Source organism: Pieris napi, chromosome 17 (assembly GCF_905475465.1).
Source record: "Pieris napi chromosome 17, ilPieNapi1.2, whole genome shotgun sequence".
NCBI classification, from domain to species: domain Eukaryota; kingdom Metazoa; phylum Arthropoda; class Insecta; order Lepidoptera; family Pieridae; genus Pieris; species Pieris napi.
This window is the reverse complement of record NC_062250.1, coordinates 11,746,396-11,763,198: the sequence shown is the minus strand read 5'-3', so window position 1 is coordinate 11,763,198 and position 16,803 is coordinate 11,746,396. Positions and strand designations below refer to the sequence as shown.

Below are 16,803 nucleotides of genomic sequence, written 5' to 3'. Positions count from 1 at the left end.
TAGTTTAAGTATTTTATTTGTTGTGGTTTATCACGAAATTTATACAATTAAACGTATCCTATGGATATTCGTATCAAATGAATCGAATTCAAATCAAATAGGATTTCAATTTCATCAAGATTAAATGTTTTTTTTAACTTAAATTCATCAATTTTATTATTCGTTTGTGGATTAATTTAAAACCGCTAAGCTGTTTTTATATTGGTTACAGTAATAGTTTTAGAGCCTAATGAAAATTGCGCTTACTAATTTCCTGCACCTTAAATGTTGCTCACCTGAACAAAATCTATAAGGTTCTTTATATGTTAATTACTCTTGGTTTTGGCCAAAAATGGTCTGTTTTGTTATTATACTTTAAGGGAAGTAGGACATTAGCCTTTTATGCCTGAGACAAGATTGGATTGTGTTTTAGATGTAGTGGTTTTCTCATAGCTACTTCATTGTATGACTGGTGTGACTAGAAACATCCTTGACACACAGCTGGGTTTTGAACCCACGACTAGGGGTCGTTATGAGTCTCGTTCCAAACCACATTTATGTGTTAAAATTCAAATACATTTTAAATGCTTTGAGTCAATCTGAAATATGCGCAAAGATTATTTATGTTATTGAGGCGAATGCGCTCTATAAAGATCCATAAATTATTTCGCATTATAAATCGTGTCTCTACGTTATTGTCTTTGGTACAACACATCTTCTATGTGAACTTTCAAGCAATTTTGTTTAGCATAAATCTATTCTATTGTGTAATATAATGAAATATGTTTTTCATATAAAATCCATGACATTTTAAGCTTTACCAATACCTATAATAATTTTAAGTTTTACTTTTCAGGATAATCAAAAACCTAGTTATGAAGGAATTGTAATAAAAGAATTGTAAAAATAAAAAATACAGCCCTGCGATTCTGTAACTCACTTTTCGAACTCACACAGCGGTTTTCGCATCGGTGGTCGCTCTCAAATCAGTCGTGAAGCAGTCATTTTATGATTTGGCATTCTGAAAAGGTGGGAGCTTGTAGTTTATTGTTAATCAGCAGACTGCTTCACGACTGATTTGAGAGCGACCGCCGATGCGAAAACCGCTGTGTGAGTGAAAAGTGAGTTACAGAATCGCAGGGCTGTATTTTTTATTTTTTTAGTGTATTTAAGTTTTTATATATACTTATAAATCATTTTGAGACACAATTTGATGTTTTCATTTAATGAGGAATGTTTTTATTAATCGATTATATTTTTAAACTACAAAAACAATGTTATCGTTCGACTTTGATATCAATTGAAGTGTCTGTAGATTGTGAAAAGTTGGTTTGTTTTGGAACGTCTTATCGCATAAATGATTTACTTCGCTCTAAGGAATTGTCTTTGTCTTATTACCTAAAGCTATTTTAAGAGTCCAAATTTCATGGCCTAGTGGCTACAGCGTGTGATTCTCATTCCTGAGGTCTTAGGTTCGATCCCCAGCTGTGCACGAATAGACTTTCTGCCTATGTGCGCATTTAATATTCGCTCGAACGGTGAAGGAAAACATCGTGAGGAAACCGACTTGCCTTAGACCCAGTCGACGGCATGTGTCAGGTACAGGAGGCTGATAACCCATTTGCCTATTACAAATGATACGATTGACAAATGATCATGAAACAGATACATAAACTTGAAGCCCAGACCTAAAAAAAAAGGTTGTAGGGACACAGATTTTTTACATAAGCATTTTCGACAAAGTAACACTCGCTTTAAGGTCTCCCCATATTTTTTAATTGTTTCTTGGCTATGTTTTCACCATTTTTTTATAGAGATTGCATTTCGAATATATACAGGATGGTCAAAAAGTTGTGGATCAAACGCAAATTGGGGATAGATGAAGTCATCAGCTGCAAAAAATTGTTCTACGGGAGGTCTCTAAGCTCAACCCCTGCAGAGTTATAATTTATTATGCGACTTTATAAGAAAATTGACTTTTTTTTACTAATTCTTATTAAAATTTGAAAAAATCAACACCTGTATCTTTTTCATAATATCCACTAGATTGGTACTAATGAGTTCTTGCGTGAGACATACTATTTATAGTTGTTTATTGAGTGTATTGAAGATAATATTAAGTTAAACGATATAATTTTTTTCAAATCATAACTTTTTGTTTACTTCGGACCCCACTGTGAAAAAAAATTAATCTACCGAATAGTGACCTTGTATTACAAGTTTTGGCGCATTTAATAGGGATTCATAAATTTTTTTTCGCACACATGTGACAACATTGATAACTATACATCGTACGTTGTAAAAGTAGATAAGAGGAACATAAATATAAGTTTACCTCTGCTATGTTGGATAACATAATGTATCGTTGCATAGTGCTCACGGTTTTGCTGGCAGTTATCGCATCGATCGGTAAGTTTTTATTTTATTTAATATTAACTCAAAAGTGTGTCTAACATAAAACATTGATCATATAACTCTTGCTTCAAGTATCCTTTATATGGCTTAAAAAATCCAGTGAAGCTACAACAAGGCTTTTTGTATCTGTTTCGTTATCATTTGTTTTTTCTAGTAGACGAGTAGGTGATCAGACACGTGCCCTCAGGTTTCTGGTTCCAAAGAATGGATCGGTTTCTCTACCGTACGAGGGCGTACAGCACAGCCAGGTTTCGAAAGTATGATCGTCAACAACACTGTTCATAGATAGAGCATACTGGATAAAAAAAGTGCAAGTGAAACTGCTATGGAAAACCAATTTTTAAGTCTTGTTCATACAAATCTAAAACTTTAGATTTCCGAGACTTAGAGGGGGGAAAAGGAAGATATGTTAGGAATTTAATGAATTTAATTTATTGTCATTAAAATATTAAAAGTGTCGAAAATTAATGCAAATTATAAATTTAACTTTTAAATTTATTTCTTCGATAATAAAAACACGTGGCATTTTAATTTACAATTTTTTTTTGAGATTTCAATAAATTATTTTGCATAAAATATAAAATAAAATATTTCATAAATTCTCTTTACGAAATTTTAATTTTAAAAATAGAAGTACGTCAGTCCAGAAACGTAGGTCCAATTTTAATTTTTTGTAATATTTTTCACAGTAATACTTAACCATGTTGTAAATTATTTTTAAATGAATGGAATAAACACTGTGCTTTCATCATCTTCCAATAGACACTTTATATGAAAATATTTATACACAATTTCGGTACTATGATCGTAGATGCGAATTGGTTCCGATGCGACTACGAATGTTTTCCCAAAGCTGGAGGCTACCTAAAGCTGCACAGGATTCCCGCGAATTGGAGGGAAGCTCGGCTAAGATGTCACCTTGAAGGTATATTTTAAAAGCAATATTTAACCCTACTTCAATAATATACAAAATCACAAAATTTGGTTTCCATAAATTTATGATTTCCTGGTCTTAGCTTTGTCGACATTTAAATGTTCGTTATTGTTTTGAGATGAGAACAATTTGGATGTTAAATAATTGTACCAATTACTTTTATTTAGTTGTAAAGTGTCTAACTAAAGGAATGTATTTTATTTCTGAAATTTAGATCTTCCAATAAATATGCCATAAGGATGTATAGTTTAAATAAAAATTCAGGAGCGAAAATTGCATCACCTCTAAATGATGAGCTGAAGACCGCCATGTTATCAATGATGGATGTTTCTCTCAAGCGCAAGTGTGGGGTATTTCTGGGCATCCATGCAACATTCTCTAGAGGAGACTTCTTCTCCGTGGACGGTTAGTATATGTCATCCCGAGTGTTTATTCATTATAACAATGCATTTCAATGTGTAAGATTTGGGAACCCTTTTCAGTAAAAAATACCTGTGTCAGAGTTCCCAGCTCTTCAGTAACAAACTTAATAGTTAATTCCACAACAAAGTTAAAAGAAATGACCGTATCAGTTTAAACGAACGACCTCAGAGTTGAGGGGCGCACCATCACTTTGTATTATTTTCAAGGATATTTTAATAACGGTTATCTGAAATTGCGAATAGGTAAAGTAGCATTGACAATATCACATCTAAGTCGAATTAATTACTTTTCTTTATCAGCACAGAATTCTGATAAAATTAAATATAATTAGTGTTGTAATTTTTATAAACTAAATTCTTGACAACCTAAATAAACTTACAAGCAAGAACTTAACGTGTTTTTAAAAATTACCGGCAGTATTATATTTTGCTTTATAGTGAGTCATGTCTACGACATTGTTTGGGAATTTAGAAAAAAACCGACTAATAAAGACCAATCCTCGTAGCCATATAATGCCTATACAAAAAAACTTTCCATTCCATAAGTTTTGTCAGTATAAAATACTTTCTTTCAGGAGTACCTCTCTCCCATATTTCTTACACTTGGGCGGATGGTGAGCCTGACAACTATAACGACGCAGAGAGCTGTCTTCTCATGACAGAGAATGGGGAATTCGCTGATGTCAACTGCGAGGATACATATCCCTATTTCTGCTACAAGAAAATTTCCAATTCACTTGTTGCGGTACGACAGATCCTGGTATGTACTTCCTAAATTTTTTTATTTTAATAAACCAAACCAAATATACCTACTATCAATATACCAAAAATGTTTTACCAGAAATTGGTTGGAAAATATACAGTGTTTTATACGTTATGGCTTTTTTTTTTCTATTTGAACGATATCGGTGCCAATATGCATATTAACGTAAAAGTACAAGTAAAATTTAAATATATTTAAGAAATATAATATATAAACATATAATTAAGAAACAAAATTTTCCATACCAACAAATTGAGGTAAAATGAGTAGACAATTTAACACCCTTGCAAATTCATTCACACTTACGTTGGGTAGGATTAAAACAATACCAACAATCGGGACGTAAATGTTATCGCTACGTTCACTTGTGTCGAAATTATAACAAATTGAGATTAATAGGATACGATTATTTACTTTTTATATGTTCAGAACTGTCATATGAATATTTCAATAAATCTCAAATATACCTAAAGTGTGCCGTGTAGCCTGTATGATACATGTATATTTGTGAAAAATTCAATAGGTTTACGCTTGATTAAATTTGGTTAACTCACGTTATTAAACTTACTATTAAAACCATACGTAGCATCATATGATTTTGTGATCTTACATTCCTAGCCTATTATATTCCTAGCCTAGAATCCTAGGTGTAAGAGACCCCTCACAATAGCGTCTTCCGAGCGTCGTCGTCGTGTCAACGTCCGCACAGCGTCGACGTCTCTTATTAGTTCATATTGACTTAAGATTAATACGCGTGCATAAGGCGAATGGCAGCTGGGCGTGGACAAATTTCATAACCAATTTCGGTCACAGCGACAAATCGACTGGGAGGTGAAAAGCTATTTTTTCCGTATTTACGGCAAGACTAAGTATAGGTCTAATAAGTCACCTTTTTTAAAGTCAGTTCTATTAACAACTATACAATTTTGTTTCCAAATGAAATAAAGTTGAGGGTCAGCGAAAGTGAGTTCTTGATTCCACATGACTTAAATATTGTATTTACTACTTATTTACTATGAATTAACGTATTTTATAATTAATTTCAGAGTATGTAATGGACAACCGTACAGGGAGCTGCTACAAGTTCCACACGGTTCCACGCACCTGGTCCAGAGCCTACATGGCCTGCGCTGCAGAAGGAGGATACCTGGCTATTCTCAACAGTGAAACTGAAGCCCAGGTCTGTATAAAATAATTTTTTTTTTGCTGTAAGTAGCTTTAGCATTGCTTACATTTAAAAGAAAGAAATTAAAAAATTAAATATAATAAAAGTATTGATCCTGATAAAAGAGCGAAACACACATAAAATAAATACAAGTAGGCCTTATGGCTGTAAAATCTTGATATCTAAACGCGTATGTCCTTTATATACTAACTGTTAAATAAAGCCAAAAGACACTACCAGGAAATAAAAAACCTAACCAAAAAAATTCCTATTAATCACTGGAATCTCTAACAGAGCCGCACTTCTATACATGAATGTGGACGATCTAAATGCCAAATAAATATAGTTAAAAAAAACTAAAAAAACACCCTTTTAAAGCACATCAAACTAAAAAATGAAAAATTATTCCTAATTTAATGTATAATATGTTTAATGGTAATGAACAAAAAATACTGGTATTATTGTGAAAAAGCGTGGGTTGCTCGATAGACGAAAAATATGATCAACTCATGATAGAACTGTTTCGATTATTATATTGCAATTTCTTAAATATAGGGCAGATTTATATATATATTATTTATTTATTTGCGTATTTTTCCAGGTGGCAAAGGAAATATTCGCTAAATACCCGGATAATAAGATTGTGGGTAACTTCCCGAAGGACGTAGCTTTCGTCGGCGTGCACGACTGGGGAGAGCACGGCGAGTGGCTCACAATCAATAGTAAGTGTACAAATATTATAGACAATATATATTATTCCTCTTATTGATAAACCTAGTCAGTATTTTATTTATGTTGAAAATATAAGAATAAATGCTCGTATACATGTAGGTATTAATTCTTTAAAATTTCCGGGCATTTCCCGACAGCTGTTTATCTGATACACTGTTTTTAACCAACATTCGCTGCTATTTGATACCGCTTCGATACCGCTATATTGGACAAACGTCGCAAATATAGCGTTTGTACAACCCCATCTTTTTCTCAATATATATATATATAAAGTCTTTAAATTTTTCCTTACTTGGAACTATAACCAAACGGAAAATCTGCTAAAAATAATTTCCACATATCACGGTCTCAAGCGTGTGCCTGATATAAACCCTCACATACCTTTCCAAATACTCACTCACATACACACACACACATACAACTTTATTTCTGTAGTAATCTAGTTGACTGTTTTGATTTGTTTTTTTTTTAGAAACTTTACATTTTGTTTGCCTACTTTTATGTACTTTTTTGTTATGACTCAGTTTTACTTTTCTGTGGAATGGAAGCCTGGTTATCCATATCACATACCTAGCTTGGAAACCAGCCTCCCAATACCTTCTTAAATGTAATCGTACTGCTTGTTACAAATGTTATATGGGAGAAAATAAAGAATTAATATAATTATGATTATCTAGTATACGGCTTTGTTTATACGAATTGGTCAGAACAATTGATCTGCCTTTAAAAAGGTGACACCTTTGCTCTTGGCCTCAGATTTATAAATTTGTTTTTTTTTCTTAATAAGCAAGTAGTTAATCAGCCTTTTAAGCCTATCGACTTTTTGGCTCTAAAGCGGGCCATAGACGGACCGCATGTTGCAGTCAAGACCGACTGCAATATGCGGTTTGCTCAGAAACTGCTCGAGCGGTCCGTGTATTGCGAATATGAATTGAGTATGGAAACTGCAGATCGCCGTGCGGCGACCGCATATTGCAGTCGGTCTTGACTGCAACATGCGGTCCGTCTATGGCCCGCTTAAGGTATGCCGGTTCCTCGCAATGTTTTCTTTTAGCGTAAGAGCGAATATAAAAATACTCAAATAGTAAGAAAAATTTCTAGGTGACCTCGTTAAGTCACATGCTCTAATCGACACAGTCCGACTCAGTTCTTTAATAATAAAAACTTTTGTAATAAAAGAAGAAGATTTTACGTTTACACTTGTAATGCTGTGTTATCATTCTAGGTGATACACTCGAGGAAGCCGGTTACAGCAAGTTCTCACCTGGAGAACCCAATAATGGCTCCACAGGAGAATTTTGCGGAGCTATCTACAGGAATGGCATGTATAATGATCTATTGTGTGAGAGCCGATATGTCTTCCTCTGTGAGAAGGACCCTGAAAGCCTGCTGTGTGAACAAGAAGATCAATTATTTATTAATTAGGATAAATTATCGATAAGAATATGCACCGTGTCATCTGACTAAAACTAAATTCGACCGTTATCTGAGAACCTAACACGAACGTTAATCTTTTATATCAAGCGTTTTAGACTGTCAATTACTGTTATAGTTTTGTAACTTGGACCTCGGACTAGGAAGTTAATGACTTACCAAGTTTCATAATTTTTTCACCACATTTGATTGTCCTCGTTTTAACATGTGTGTTGTTTATGAGCATTAATAAAGTAAAGAAAAAAACCAGTGTTTGATTTGATGAAGGAGTATTCACAAGTACAAGTGGGATCAAAATGCATGGCCTCACTTGAGGATGACGATCACCTTAACCACTACACATATTTTCGCCAACCGGCGAACAAACCCATGACGAACCTGTCACCGCGCCATTCGCTTTTCATAGCAGTTCACACTAGTGACAAAATTGTCACTTTCAGCAGTTCATTCGCATTATGTACACTTATGAACATCTCAAATCAAGGGCGTATAACGGAAGAGAAGAACTAGCAATAAACTCTCCGCCTCGCTTTTCATCGCCAAGTTTTTTGTTTTACACGATGTTTGTAAGAAGCTGCAACCATTACACCATGTTCCACATGACACACAATAGTTAATTAATAATAATGAAATAAATTAAAAACAAAGATGTGTCCTCTATCAGCAGGAGGCATGGTGAAATAGGAGCACGCACAACACGCAAACACATAGTCGAAATAACTAACATCACCGCATACACGAATTTAAGTCCGACCATTCACCACAAGCTTATGACAGACCTTTAGTTTAAATAATTAAAATAATGTATCCACTTATTCACTATCAGACCAGATTATACCTATATTAGGTAGAGCTTATCAATTACCTCCAGCAGAAGACCATTAGAACCGACATTAAAAAATTTCACACATTTACATAAATCGTTATGAAGTTTTTATAATTTTGCCTTAGCCAGTGTTGAAAGTGTTAACAACTAGATCAGTTTTTCGTTGGTAAAAATGGTGAATGAAAATTGAATTTGTCACTTATTGCATATAGTTAAAGCTATGACCTCGATAATATTAATATAATACAAAGTTATGGTAACATCTGGTACACCAACTTTTCCCTAGTTTCTAAACTACAGAGGTTTTGGTTTGTTGTTTCTGGTGTGCAATTTTGCAAATGTTTTTATTACAAACTGTTCACAAACAAGGACCAGTTTTTACAATTCTATACTATATTATTCTCCCCAAGTAACCTATGCTCAACATCCTTTATTTTTTTATGGCAACACGGCAAACGGGCATTAGGCTTTCCAAATTATAAGTGTAACCGCCGCCTATCGACACTCTCAATGTCAGAGGGCTCGCGTGTGCGTTGTCGGTCTTTTAATATGTGTGTATACGTGTGTAAGGTATAAAAAACAGTTTTCATAAGAGAAGTATCTAATAAACGCGTGCTTTTCAAAAGAGGTAGATGATAAACAATTCATATGTAACTTTCAGATTTTTTAATTAACTATTTTTGGTTCAATTAAAAAATATTTAATCCTAAAAAAAACGCATTTTGATCCAACTTATTTATTTTAGAAAGAAAAGTACATCTAAAATACAACTTAGTACATTATATTTTATAATGGTATCTAAAAACATTTAAGAATTAAAGTTAAGTATAATACTTGAAAACAGACATATTTAAATATTTTATTAAGCAGCATTTTTACGTCTTTTGCTTGTGAGTAGCGTTTGTGAATGTCCTGGTGGCTTTATATATCTGCAGAAATTCACTTTAAATTATTAATAAAATGCTAGATTAATCAGAAAGTGATTACAACTATAACGAGTATTACAGCGGGTCTAATTCTGCCACATTTATATATTTATTTATTTCGTAATCCTACAGCTAACAAAAAAAATATATAAAAACAAAATTACATTAAAAATATAGCCAAATATGGACTACATAATATTTACACAAAGGTTCAAACACTTACAAAAAGAACAAATTAATAAAAGTTATTCAATACATTTAACTAACGAATAAATAATTCGGCTGTGTGTATGTGGAGTATGCTCATGATTCAGGTGATTTTGCGCTATGGAATTCATTCTTATGAACTAAAGCACGCTAGCAATATCAGGCAATATCAACTATACGAGTAGCAGCTATATCAATTGAAGCTGTTTCATGCGCACAAAGTTTTACCCGTATCACCTAACTAATACTAATAGCAGTAAGTATTTTAATTATATACTCAACACTCTATATTCATTACTATACTTAGTAAATATTTATAAGTCGACACCACACCTTGGATGTGCTGCATTCCAATCATCAAGCTTCAAGCACAATTTCTTAAGCGCGCCTCGAGATGGGTATTTCTTATTCTGCTTTCCGTCACCTTCGAGACCTAGAGATCAGATGTAAAAAAATCTAATTAATAACGTCTTAAAAAATATAAGATTGTTGAACTTTTTTCATTGCTGGTATATTTTACTCGCTTTGCTTCGCTCGCTTAAATTCCTACGTTTTGTGGCACAAGTGTTTTCGCCGTCGTGCCCGTAGGACCGGATGTGTTCGCTACGTGAGACGTGCTACGAAGGACCTTGGTACTTGAGACAGCGGTTACAAAAACTACACTATATTTATTCACGTGGTAACTCAATGGAAATTACATTACGTAAAGCTTTTTTTTTCAATGTCATTGTTTACCACTGAAAATTGCAAAACGTTTCAATCATCAAAGTAGTAAAGGAATATGTGAAGCCTATAAAATCATTATGTTTTCAAAAAAATACATAATATACGGATTTCTTAAATCCTCTCGCAAGGGCTATTTCTCAATAATATAATAAATTATCAATATGAAAATTTTATGATTGCAATCACTTATTTTTATACAATACTTGTACCATTAGTTGTTAATTGAAGTAACTCACCTTTCGCTTGAGTAATGGCAATCGAGTCATTTGCGGAATAAAGGTCTTCGCCGAACGAACAATAGGACTGCGGGAGCTTGCCTTCAAATGCGCGGTCAATGAGCCCTGTACATTCAACTGAGGTAATTTCTTATTACACTACATTTCATTTAAATATCCGATTTTTTTTGAATATTTACATAAACATAACATTTATTACTAACGAAACACACACACAGAAAGACACAAAATAATAATTTTAATAATAATAGAAAAATTGGAACATGAACAAAGGAATAATGTACATTTTAAGTGTGTAATGCGTGTGTTGTGGTTGTCATTCTGCCAGAGACCACGACGATAATAATAATAGTAGAAAAAAAATAACAGTGTTAGTAAAGAAGTCTTGGAAGATTTGTGTGAAAAGCATAATGAAAATTAAAAAAATTAAGAATAATTATTACTAAAACTACTATAGATAAATTAATATTTCTGGGCGGATTAAAAACTAATAATTAAGTTAAGAAGCTCTTCGTTAATGGTTTTCAAAATAAATTCAGCGGAAAAGCGGAACAGCTATGAAAATGTACAGCACTGATCTGTTACTCAACTTGTCGTGATGTAATTTAAATAAGTTTTCCTTATTTAAGAGATGTATTACCAAAGACGGTGGAAATATTTTGGGATGCGGGAAGACTGATTTGATTAAGCATAGCATAGCAGTAGTGACAACTTAGTTTTTTTTGGTTTAGTGGTTAATTTTAGTTTATTTAATTCACATTAATAGATAAAAAAATTGTTTTCAGTTTCGTATATTTTGTTTATCAATGTAATCTGTTTTGGCTTTGTATATTATCTAAGTGGTTTCTTTTATAATATGGATAAGTGTAGCTGTAAGATTACTTATTAATAAATAACACGTAATTACAGTTTGATAATAAATACGAATTTTAATGGATATAAATGGAAATTTATCACTTGATTGACATAATTCAACATTTCTAGTGATTTTTATCAATCTTGGTCACCGACAGTGTCGCTCAAATCACGTATTTGTTCGTTTTATTTGTGTAGTACGTGGGTAAACTTAATACCTTAATAATGTGACTTTTATAGTTCAGGGGGCTTTATACTTAAGTTTACAAAGTCACTTCAATGAAGTTGGGTTTGAGTTGATGTATAACTCGATTAAATATTTATGCAATCTTACTTTGAATTAATAAAATTATACTCTTAAACCTTGTTTTCCCACTTGAATTGATCTGATAAAATCGTTAGACTCGGAACTACATTAATTTTTAATTTAACTCTAGACTTCATCAATTATTGACTTAACAAACTAGTGAATTTAAAATTAATTGAAACATAATTCTACCTTTGTTCTCGACCAATTCAAGCATAGAGACCGCTGTCTTCTTTTTGTCTTCTTTATCGATAGCAATCTCCTTTTTCATTGCGTAACTACTACTAGGCGTGGTTGTATTTTTATCAAAAACGTTGTAGTCCTAATAAACGTAGACATCAATAAATATGTGTAAATGTTTACATACGACAACAATATCATATTAATAAAACTTGTAATCGATCAATGAATGCGTTGTATTAGATTTAGTCTAGTATGTCTATTAATACTCTCTCTTAACGAATTGTGGAAACTCGATATGGATGCAAAGAGAGCAATGTTAGCTTAGTATCCAGGCGTGGGACTCCCGGCAGAGATTGAAAATCACTTGCGTAGGATCTAGGAAAACATCGCAATAAAATCGGAATATCTTATATTTACACGTGCCGGGTAAAGACGCCACTATCGTTATAATGAGGAACTTTTTACCGTTTCGTTTTCCTAAATTAGTTTAACATTTGCTCGAACGGTGAAGGAAAACATCGTGAGGAAACCGACATGTCTTAGACCCAAAAAGTGTGCCTGTTTCAGGCACTGGAGGCTGATCACCTACTTGCCTATTCGATTTAAAAACGATCATGAAACATATTCATAAATCTGAGGCCCAGACCTAAAGAGGTTGTAGCGCCACTAATTTATTTTATTACTAAAAGTATTAAACTTAAATAAGTAGAACATATTTACAGGACAAGTGCCCAAGTTCTGCAGATCTGGATTTCTTTCAACGAACTCCCAAAAAGCGACACACTTTCGTTGAATAAGGTCTTGATCCAAAGCTTCGTCTGGTGTGAAATCTAGAACAATCCGTTGCGACAGGAAGGGTTCCCCGCAATTGCTATCAGAGAAAAGATCTCCCGACGCCTGAGTTACCGATGTCTGTATAGAGCACGCTGGTACGATTCCACAAAGAGACACTTGATTATCGAGGTTCATGTTCTAAGGAACTTTAATAATCTTAAAATAATCAAAAATGGTTATGAATTGTTGCTTTCAAAATATACTGTCAAGGCGGAAGAAAAAAAGTCAAAGAATTTTATTCTCGCACTGAAAAAGGTTATACTAAAAATAAATAAAGAAAAAATATTCATTATTAGAAATTTCTACTTAATTTACAAAGAAGATAAAAAATCAATGGACCTGGATTTCACCCCAAAAAATATGTCAAATTGACTATAAAAAAACAAATTAGTGGCGCTACAACCTTCATAGGTCTTTCTCATTTACGTATCTGTTTTATGATCATTTATCAAAGAGGCAAGCAGGTGATCAGCTTCCTGTACCTGACACTTGCCGACGACTTTTTGGGTCGAAGGTAAGCCGGTTTCCTGACGATGCTTTCTTTCACCGTTCGAGCGAATGTTAAATATGCACATAGAAAGAAAGCCCATTGTTGCACAGCCGATGGTCGAACCTACGACCTCAGGGATGAGAGTCGCTCACTGAAGCCTTTCGGCCAACATCTCTTATTATTTAAAAGGAGCAAATAAATTGACTATATATATTAACACGTTCACTGCGTAACAGGCCGATATCAGCCTGCCGCGGTATTTCCGCTGGTGCGGACGAAGAAATCTATGTCCCTCTCGCTGGTGCGTAACGATTATCTCAGGTGTTTGTAAAAATTCGACAGGGACAAATATATATTTCATCTTGCGGTTAAAATTGTAGGTTTTCCCCATTAAAACATAACGGCAGGCTTTTATCGACCTACCACGCACTGACGCTGCTTTGCATCCGCTGAGTGCGGCAGTGGGCCTATTTCAGCCCGCCCTCCCAACAGGCAGCTGGCGACCCGATACCGCACAGAGCGCTCGCCCGACCAGTTAGTGTTGTGCTATCTAACTGATCTAACATAGCGTTCGATATTATCAACGATGGCAAGCAATACAAGAAAAATAAAAAAATATGGAAAATAGAGTAATTCGCTTTGCAGTTATTGACAGTGATAGTGACAGCAGTGACGAAATATTTTCCACTAAGAAAAATAAAAAGTATTTCTGTTTCCAAGACAAGCATACATAAGTAAATAAATACATTTTTCAGTTCCTTTACGATAATTCTGTTTTATTTTCGATATTTCTCTGTCCCATCACTACTAAAAATATATTCTAGTGCGGTTCAGGTCGATATCGGCCTGCCGCTTTTCCTGCTTTATTTCTCATTTCCTGTTTGTCAGATCCCGGGGCGAATCAAACCTAAGGAAGTTAGGTTCAAGGTCATTCTAACAATATAAAAAAAAATATTATACATTATGTTTCCACAAAGTTATAGCAATTTAATCTATCCTAGTGCTGTTGGGTCTAGAAAGACCTGCCACGCACCGGCGGAAATATCATTGGGGGCGCATTTTGGCCCGCCGCCGCACCTGATGAAGAATTATGATTTTACTTGCCGCAGTGAACGTGTTAACAAATAACATGCGACATATACAAAATACCAAAGTAGTCACCATCTATCATTTGCCAGCGACCCCAGTCTTGTAATATGCACCGCAACTATCTAGTTAAATATGAAGCGATAAAAGACGAAAAACTTTTGTTAGCAACTCCCATAACCAGGATTTAAAAATGGTTATGGAAACAAAAAATATTCAAAGAGAAGTCAGGAAAATAGTAACGAATTTGAGAGAATAGCGGAAGAATTTTGAATAGGCTTTCCGGAGGTGTGAATATAATAAAATAAACTTAATAACTTCGCGATCGGATTAAACACTAAATAGTCCTTATCCGGAGCTCGATATGTTCGGTAGTGGGCTGATCAATTTTAAAGAAAGCATTGTTAAGTGCCTATCTTATACTGCTAATATAATCTGCTGTTTTGCTGATAATTTCTTTTCTGCTTAACAAAAATTTCTGGTATTTTTATTGTATGCTTATTTTATCTTGTATTTATTTTAATAATACTTTTTAATATTTTATTTTGTAACACTTATGTTTACTTAAATTGTCATACATTTTAGATAAAAGAGTTTGTAACATATAGACCACAAGCCCATGAACAAAAAATACCTGTGAAATGACCCAACGTGAATTACGCTTAGAAGGCTGTTACTATATCTGAAAATAGCTCTGAGCACTATGCCGTCATTTCTGAGCGGAACATGTGAGTACGTGAGTGAATGGACTTTCTCAGGTACAATGGGGGAATTTCGACTAATTATTAATGTACGGCTTTGTTATAAGTGTATAGATGATTCAAAATAAATGTCGAAAAACCTAGTGCCGTACAAAAGTGATGGTGCCGGAAGTCGGTGCAAATTTTTAATTCGACGACAGTTGCAGAAGCAATATAGGTCATTTATTACTGTACGGCATTTGTGTGATTCCTTTTGGACACATATACAGATACTTTACCCGTAAACCAGCGGAGCGGTCGAAAGCCAAGGGTCGGAACCCTACCCCTACACCCATATACCCTAAGGTCATTGTAAAATGTACGGCAACATGTTCAAAATATTATTTAACACGGACAATAATGTTTTATAATTATGCCGTCCAAATATTATAGTTAATATTTGTGTAATTAAATATTTATCGAAATTTCAGGATTTACCAAGTTCTTACTGCTGTAAGATCAGAGAATAATGTACGGCAACTTGTTTTTTTACATAATGTTACTAAATATTACCGTTGTACATTATAGCCGTTCATTATAAATGGTAACAAATAAAAATATTATGATAAAAAATATATGAAATTTCCGAAATTTAGATGACTTTTCAAATGCTCCTAGAGTAATATGGGGAGTAATATTTTCAAAGATTATTGTTATTTTATATGTAACAAATACAAATAAACAAAAAAAACCAGATGCCGTACATTTTACTCCAGATTATTCTTTACAGCTGATAAAAACTTAGACGACGTTTGAGGTGTCCCTTAAGGTCAATAATAACTGTACATATCTGAGTATACTACCATAAGGCTGTAAAGTATATTTACATCCTTATCGTACCAGCAGAGAGAGGTAAAGGAAACATATTTTTAACAAAAATAAAAATATAATACAGGGCGTCCCAAAGTTATGAGACATGAAGGGAAAGTACCTTAAATATCGCAGATAGGGTATTTTACTAAAAGAAGACTTTATGTTATTTATAAAAGTTAGTAATTCTGCATTCAAAGATTTTTTTAAAACTACTTGCCTCGTCTGGAAATCGAACCGGCTTAAATTAAAAAAAAACACCCCTACTTTTATGATGCCAATCGAAAGAATGGCCAAAACCTAATAACTTTTCTAAAGTAACAGACTCGTAGGGGATTTTTTTAGGCCGAATACGATAGATAATGTTTTTAATTTGATTAAAAAGATATATTCACGCTGTTCCTTTCTTTTAAAATACTATGTTACTTAAGAAGAGTTATTAGTTTTTGGCCATTCTTTCGATTGGCATCATAAAAGTAGGGGTGTTTTTTTTTACATTTAAGTCGGTTCGATTCCCAGACGAGACAAGTAATTTTTAAAAAATCTTTGAATGCAGAATTAATAACTTTTAAATATAACATAAAGTCTTCTTTTAGTAAAATACCCTATCTACGATATTTAAGGTACTTTCCCTTCATTTCCCATAACTTTGGGACGCCCTGTATTGGTAGGCGGTGGTAGCGGACTATCGAAAGTGTACGGCATTTATCTTTTATTGAAGATTGTCTAAAGT

At 33.6% G+C, this 16,803-nt stretch overlaps 1 protein-coding gene and 1 pseudogene across 1 annotated transcript; one reads left to right on the top strand and one right to left on the bottom strand.

Annotated features, from left to right (window-relative positions):
* Window positions 1-2,254: 2,254 nt before the first annotated feature.
* LOC125057768 lies at window positions 2,255-8,009 on the top strand (annotated as a pseudogene).
* A 1,381-nt stretch (window positions 8,010-9,390) lies between these two features.
* LOC125058086 lies at window positions 9,391-13,184 on the bottom strand. Its single transcript, XM_047662124.1, has 5 exons — window positions 12,831-13,184; window positions 12,120-12,249; window positions 10,766-10,870; window positions 10,137-10,236; window positions 9,391-9,599 (listed from the first exon to the last, which is right to left on the bottom strand). The coding sequence occupies exons 1-5, from the start codon at window positions 13,077-13,079 to the stop codon at window positions 9,533-9,535; spliced, it is 651 nt and encodes a 216-aa protein (XP_047518080.1). The 5' UTR covers window positions 13,080-13,184; the 3' UTR covers window positions 9,391-9,532.
* Window positions 13,185-16,803: the final 3,619 nt, after the last annotated feature.

What these genes read in the sequence shown, in the direction of transcription:
- LOC125058086 (XM_047662124.1), bottom strand. Translation starts at nt 13,079, where the DNA reads ATGAACCTCGATAATCAAGTGTCTCTTTGTGGAATCGTACCAGCGTGC. An exon ending in AGAACTTGGGCACTTGTCCT is followed by an intron (nt 12,250 to 12,830) that starts GTAAATATGTTC and finishes TACGTTTATTAG; the next exon opens with GACTACAACGTTTTTGATAA. An exon ending in TGAATTGGTCGAGAACAAAG is followed by an intron (nt 10,871 to 12,119) that starts GTAGAATTATGT and finishes TTGAATGTACAG; the next exon opens with GGCTCATTGACCGCGCATTT.